The sequence below is a fragment of the Salvia hispanica genome, unplaced genomic scaffold (genome assembly GCF_023119035.1).
Source record: "Salvia hispanica cultivar TCC Black 2014 unplaced genomic scaffold, UniMelb_Shisp_WGS_1.0 HiC_scaffold_702, whole genome shotgun sequence".
Taxonomy (NCBI): Eukaryota; Viridiplantae; Streptophyta; class Magnoliopsida; order Lamiales; family Lamiaceae; genus Salvia; species Salvia hispanica.
In genome coordinates this window covers 132,501-139,712 of record NW_025952469.1, presented here as the reverse complement: position 1 = coordinate 139,712, position 7,212 = coordinate 132,501, and the positions used below count along the sequence as shown (strand labels likewise).

The following is a 7,212-nucleotide window of genomic DNA, read 5'->3' as shown; positions in this document are numbered from 1 at the left end:
GTTACATGTATATATCTCTACACCCCTAATCACAAAATACTCTCATAATAGAGAAAATTTTAAACATAAATTGGTAAAATAATATAGATAAGGAGAAGAAATAGAAAAAGTAAAAATAATAGTGAAAAATAAGTAAAGTAAGAAAAATATGAAAAAAAATGCATAAAATATGAGAAATAAATTTTCTATTTTTAAAAATGAGACTAATTTTTATTGACATCTTAAAATGTTAAAATGAGACTATTTTTCGTTGATGAATGGAGTACTGATTAATTTTGTAGAATTGCAAATTTAGTAATTGGATATTACTACTTTCATCTTTATTGTCCATAATAAATTTTATTAGCATCATTCATTTCTTGACATTGTTTTATCATTTAAAGATGTTTGCACTATTATATGATATTTTTGCTATTTAACATTTTGCCTCAAGTGATATTTTTGTTAATTAACTATGTCCATATTTAGAAAATACTTGAAACATATTAGTTTATTCATTGAATATCTTTTTCATGATTTTCATTTTTCCTTTTTCCTTTTTTTCTTCGCATGTAAATGATATTTGGAAATAATGAGTCTCAAAATTCAATTCTAGTGATATTTTTTTTTACTTGAAAAACACATTTGTTTCAATAATTTAAAGTAAGATTTACAAAATTAGTAGATATATAATCTCTCATTTTACACTTTATAAAAATATCAGTAGTAAATATAATATTTTATTTGTACTTTTTCATCTTTTTACTAATTTTATAATACTTATTCTAAATATCTAACAATTTTTATTCAAGTAAATAACATTATTATCACTAAAACTAAATTTAAGGTCTTATTCATTTATAAGTAGCGCCATTTTACAATGGGACCAATAGGAGAATTTGTCCAAAAAGAGTGGTCTATCAAGTGATGACATTTGATCCAAGAATCTCACGTGTGTTACATAATCAATGTGGAACAATGAATTTACTAGGCAATCAACACAAAAAACAGTACAAATTTGTGTTCTAAAATGACTTCATTGCCAAAAACCGAACAACAAACTCCTATCTATAGAATTGTAGTTTCTCAATCAATATATTTTCTTACAAGAATTTCTTTATCCAATCATGTTTTTACTACACGTCTCCAAAACACACACGCATACTAATACATATGCTTCTTCGTTGTCTCATAATTCCGTACGAATGTTATGTTCATAGCTTTTTTCCTCTTCACTATTCTGCAGCAGGCAATCTGCAGATGGATGAACATGGCCGTGAACGGAACCAGATGCATTATTACAATAGGTCTCCTCATCACCATCTTCACTCTCACTCTGCAAGTTGATGTTGTTGAGGACTATTTTGCTGCAAGGAACAGTTTCGCTGCACGCGAATTTCATTGCGATTCGTGTTGCAGAAGTCCCGGTTATGTTCTTGTACAATATCTCGCTCACTTCCACAGCCGAAGCCTTGACACATTTAGGAATTTGAAAAGAAAAAAAAAGCAAGCTTGAGATTCATGCATAATTAAAGTTTGATTCACAATGACACAAAACATGACTAGTCCTTTTTTATACCGTACCTGATCTTCACATTTTGTTGGTGAATCACAATAGAATTGGTCAATGATGATGGGGTTTGAGACGTTTTCCATCTTCACATTTTCGTAGCGCACCGCCCTCACGTAGCCGGAGCCTCCCTACAAGACAAGAAAGCCGTTTTTCATGTGATTTGGTCTCGTGACGAGGGCTTCTACACGCGTTGATCACACGAAATGAAGATAAGTTAACAACTTTTCTTACCTGCCATGTTTTGATCCTCAATCCGTTTGTTGTGTCTCGAATGAAGGCATTGTCGAGTACGACCGTCTCCACTTGGCCAATAGAGTTGTTCTTCCCGAGACTACCTATACTGAGGAAAGTAACAACAACTAGAGTGGTCGGTCTAATAATCGGGCAAATTTAGATGTGAAGCTAGAATTTTAAAATAGAGATGGATTTGGACGAATTAAATTACAATTATATATATAAACCTAAGAGGTAATAGAAAGTTCTATAAAAATTGCTCAGAATTGTCTTGTGCTTGTCTCTACTAGCTAGAGTTCAAACCAATCCCATTGTAAAATCGAACTTGTCTGAACCTCTTGAGGATCAAAGACTCAAAGTCATGTCATATTTGTTGCCCCGTCCCGAGCCCACGGAACAAATGGAGATTATGTGCCTAAATCTCTTTAGATTTAAAAAGTTGTGTTCGGGTTTGACCTAGGATCGAACCGACTGGGCTATGCTAAGCCGATTTGGACAGCTCAATAACTCATGTTTCTAATTTGTGTGAAATCACACTGTCAACCATCGATTCAATTGTAGTAAGTTCAGTATTACTCATACATTAGGATATTTTCTTGAAAATAATGATAAAGATCGTATTAGTTTGCCCTTTGCATTAATTTTACCTTATACCATGACCGGGCCCACAATATATATTCTTCATCTTGATATTCGAGCTATGACTCACAATGGATATGCAATCATCACCTGAGACAAAACAACATTAGATTGCCCTTCAACTCAAATATCAACATGATGTGAGACAAAGCAAGATGCCAACCTGTTCCAATCACACAATTATGCAACACTACATTTTTTGAGGTAGTGACGTGGATCCCATCAGTGTTGGGGCTGTTCCCTGGGGCCAAAACTGTCACGCCAGATACTCGGACAATTTCGGACCGCGCGATGGTAAAGTGCATTTGTTGTCCATTTTGCACGGTCAAGTCTCTCACCCTAACACGTGAGCTGGAATCTATGGTCAATGCCTACACAACAATCCACACATTTATTTATACACTTGGTCATTGGTTAACCCCACATGTAGTTAGGAGGGGGCTCGAGCCCCCACAAAAGTCTTTAAAAAAAATCAATTATTTACTTTTAGAAAATTTTTAAATCAATCCGAATCTTACATAGAATATTATGCAAAATCTACCATCAATCAACTCAAGATGTTTGAAAAATATATGGAAGAAAATTTTTAATATTTTTTTATTTGCTTTCACCTCAAAGTTTATTTACGAGGTTGAAAAGAAATCTCACCGTTGGAGCTCCTATGCAGGGCTGAGTAACAAAAGACAAAAGCAGAAACTCTAGTTAGTCATATGGGTGTAGTTTCTTAATCAAATTAGCTAATTAAGGCAATCTCAAATTCTTACATTGGATTTGTTCCTTTTGCAAGAAGCTGCCCACCACTTGCTGCCCGAGCCATCAATGACTCCTTTCCCTTGAAAAAATACATTGCTCAAATTGTAGTATCCAAGCCACATTCGAGGATGGTCAGGGTCCCATACTTTTGGATCATCCGGTGCTACAATAGTTCCATCGATCTACGTACACATGCGTATAGACGACAGAGTGAGCACTTTTGATTCATCCACATATAACAACCTCGTTCTCGACATTTTATTGGCTTTATTTCGTTGCATTGAACACTTTGAATTTTTGTTTAATTTTCAAAATTAAAAAAAATGTAATGTCTTTATATTTAATTACCTGAATTACTAACTTGCCAGCACAAGGCCCTTTGAATTTGGTTGCACTTACTAGATATTTTTTCCCTTTTGGAACCAAGAAAATTGAATTTCCACGTTTAGAACAAGCTTTCTTCCATGCACCTACAAATGCCTATGTACGTAGATGGAATCAACAAAGATATTGGCACAGATTTTATTCAAACTATAAATATATTGCAAATAATAAATCGTATAAATATTTGAAGAAATATTTTTGAACCTTTTCTTTTTCTTTCACTTTCTATTTTTTCATTTTGACATTTTCTTTCTAAAATCGCCTTTTTAGCAATTTTTCCAGCCCTATATATTTTGAGGAGTGAAACTCCATCTCCAACGGCACCAAATAAAGGGAGTAGCTAGATGGGAAAAAATCGTGAGAGGAGGCTGATTTTTCTATATTTCGAGTTTGAGATTTCAAAAATTCACATTATTGTGTTTCAATGCACTGCAATTTGCACAAAATATTGATTTTAATAATCTTTTAAGAAAAAGCAAATAAAAAAATGGTTATTGAATACAACCTTATCTATTACCTTAGTATCATCAGAAACTCCATCTCCAACGGCACCAAATGCATCAACGTTTGAGACATCCTTCTTCCGACCACCACTTTCCCAATTTGGCAAGTTCAAGAACTCATCAAACTCATCTTCTTCATCTGTTTCTTGCACCTTAAAAGGGCCATTGTAGTCTTCGTTGAAGCTTCCGGAATATTGTTTGCTTGCTAGTCTAATGGGAAGAGCTAGGAAGAGGAGAAAGCAAAGCAAGTGTAGTGTGTTCATGATTTTAAGGATGTTTTCTTGTACTATTGATTTTTGAGTTAGTTTAATTATGTGCATGAGTGCATTTTGGTATTAATATAAGGGTGTCATAAAAAAAATATTTAAAAAGGGTATGAACAGAAAATGAAAATATTAAGTAGAAGGATTTTGTGTTACTCTTTAATACTCTACTTCCTTATAAAAATACACATTCCCCTTGATTAATCAACACTGATTTCATGAGAGGTGGTTATTGAGAAATCTTCGAAGAAAGGAATAATCAATGACGACATAACAACAAAACTTTACGTGATTCTACGTTGCTTTTCAAGTTGATTAAGCTAGGCATTCTTGTTCACACTGTTAATGATGAACAATTTGATATAATTTTGTGTTTAATTTCAATTTGGGACCAGACATATGCAATTAATATGATTATAGGAAACGATACGTAGAAGAAAGAAAGATTTGTTATACAAATGAGTCATGATTACCTATTTTTCGTGATATATATGATTAATGATGGATTGAACTAATCAAGAAGAAGGCAAATTGCGAAGGAAAAACGTAGAAGTTTAGTCAAATAATGATTTGTCCCGCAATTTTAAAAATAGCTAAAAAAACCTATGAAGATTGGATTTGTTTTCAATTATCTCAAAATGGTTTTTCTTGTGAAATTGTATGGGATTTAAAAGTCGTTATATCTGGTTTAGAAGCCAAAAATGGTACGTACTGTTTGGTGGAAAATATGAACAATATATTATGCCAGGGTGACTTGAATTTTTATTTTTACATCGTGGAATAATTGAGAACAAATTTAAACTTCATAATTTTTAAAATAATTTTTAATGTTATGAGATAAATCAGAATTTGACCAAACTTTATTATTTTTTACCCTTAAAAAAAATAAGTACATGCGTTAATTGTAATTGTATTTATAATTATATATACTAGAAAGAATGCGAACTCTAACATATTAAGAAAAATTTAATACATTCTATAAAAAAATTCGTCATTCTTCTTGAAATAGTTACACGTAATGATGGCAACTCCAGAGTATAAATAACTTATTATCTCATTCCAAGAAACCATATTCTCCACAATCCTCATTTTTTAATCTGATATTGATTAAAATTTTAATATACTATATTATGGTTCGAAATTTATTAATTCAATAAACACTACAACAAATATATTATATACCGACTCAAAATCAAGGACGCAATTATTTGGGTTGGATTTTTCTAAAATAGTCGAAATTAAGGACGCATACAAAAAGTGTCTTAAAGTAAGTTTGAAGTTAATGACGCATAAGTAAATGCGTCTCTTACGACAAGTATATCTTTATTGATTACAATTTTATTTAATATACTACCGTATATTTATTGAAACAAAACAAAGAGTAAAGTTACAAATATCCGCCCCTCTCTCTCTTCTACATTCTCTTCTACATTCTGCTCGCTGTTCCGATTTCCTGCCGTGGAGATCGTCTGTCTCCCCTATCGCCAGTATCGTCGGAGTATCTCCCGCGAAGAAATCCAATCGATTCACCGCAGTTCAATTTCTTCACTCATTGGAGAATTGATTCAGTCAATTCAACGCAGTTTAATTGATTCATCGAAGAATCTCTAGTCAAAAAATCCAATCAATTCACTGAGATTTGATTTCTTCATTCATTGTTTCTCCATGTTGATTGAGTTTAGAGGTCTAGGGATTCAAAATTTTGGATATTTATATTACAATCGAATCTAGAAATTGCAAGCCGTAGGAATTGTGCTCAGCTTGTTCGTTATTGGTTTTCTTCCTTTTATTTTCAATCAAATGCATGTCTGCTAGTTGAAGAGCTGTGCATTTTTAAAAGAGTAAATGCCAAAATTGGTCCTGAATATATGACCATTTTACGTTTTTTGTCCTAAACATTATCTTTTGGATTTTTTGGTCCTGAACATATGGAAATTTGATCATTTTGGTCCTGGACTAACTGTTCCGTTAAAAACTAATGGTCAACGGGTTTAGTCACGATTTCGACCAAATTAAACTTTTAATTCTGATTTTTTACTCCCTAATTATTTTTATAAATATTCTTTTAAAATTAGAATTAAATAGTATGTTTTCGTTCTGCAATTCTTCTTTCAAATTGAGAATTTCATGTTTATTTTCCATTAACGAGTCGCTCAACACCAATAATTCTCAATTCTCGGAAGGGACGATCGTTATGAGGAGGAAACAGAGACGAACATCGCATGAAGAGAATTCCCAAATAATCAACGATTCATTTCGCCTTTTATATTTGAGTCAATTCCCAAAAAATTGTTATCGCTCCACAACTAGGGTTTGAGAGGAAGAGGAAAGAAGATGATGAAAGATGAGAGGAAGGAAGAAGATGAAATTGAAGTGAAATCGACCGCGATGCTGAAGAAATAAGAACCCTAAACATATTATTTAATTCTAATTTTAAAAGAATATTTATAAAAATAATTAGGGAGTAAAAAATTAGAATTAAAAGTTTAATTTGGTCAAAATCGGGATTAAATCCCGTTGACCGTTAGTTTTTAACGGAACAGTTAGTCCAGGACCAAAATGATCAAATTTCCATATGGTTAGGACCAAAAATCCAAAATATAATGTTTAGAACCAAAAACGTAAAATGACCATATGTTCAGGACCAAAAAATCCAAAAGATAATGTTTAGGACTAAAAACGTAAAATGACCATATGTCCAGGACCAATTTTGACTTTTACTCTTTTTAAAATCATGTAGTAATTCTCAATTTTACATCTGTAATCATGACTGGAAAACCAAGCGGAAATACTTGAATTGTCTTCTCTATAGGCCTAGATTGATAAACATAGATTAAGAAGCTTATCTGGAATTCAAGCTCGATCTGTAATCTATTCGATTGCT

At 32.4% G+C, this 7,212-nt stretch overlaps 1 protein-coding gene across 6 annotated transcripts; it reads right to left on the bottom strand.

Moving 5' to 3' along the window:
* Positions 1-909: 909 nt before the first annotated feature.
* On the bottom strand, positions 910-4,480 carry LOC125199863 (probable polygalacturonase At1g80170). Of its 6 annotated transcripts, none has more exons than XM_048097727.1 (9): positions 4,068-4,480; positions 3,527-3,658; positions 3,190-3,360; positions 3,074-3,094; positions 2,589-2,796; positions 2,434-2,515; positions 1,784-1,892; positions 1,564-1,680; positions 910-1,450 (listed from the first exon to the last, which is right to left on the bottom strand). In XM_048097727.1, exons 1-9 carry the CDS (start codon positions 4,383-4,385, stop codon positions 1,169-1,171), a joined length of 1,440 nt encoding a protein of 479 aa, XP_047953684.1. In that variant the 5' UTR covers positions 4,386-4,480; the 3' UTR covers positions 910-1,168. The 6 variants fall into 6 exon arrangements, with proteins under 6 accessions (XP_047953684.1, XP_047953686.1, XP_047953685.1 ...); XM_048097729.1 differs by having other exon boundaries at positions 3,578-3,658; XM_048097728.1 differs by having other exon boundaries at positions 4,080-4,480.
* Between the last annotated feature and the right edge of the window lie 2,732 nt (positions 4,481-7,212).

Excerpts from the sequence above, each read along its gene's own strand:
- LOC125199863 (XM_048097727.1), bottom strand. The coding sequence starts at position 4,385 with ATGCACATAATTAAACTAACTCAAAAATCAATAGTACAAGAAAACATC. Across the intron at positions 3,095-3,189 it reads GCAAAAGGAACAAATCCAAT|CCCTGCATAGGAGCTCCAAC; the intron begins GTAAGAATTTGA and ends TTTGTTACTCAG. Across the intron at positions 2,516-2,588 it reads TAATTGTGTGATTGGAACAG|GTGATGATTGCATATCCATT; the intron begins GTTGGCATCTTG and ends GTTTTGTCTCAG.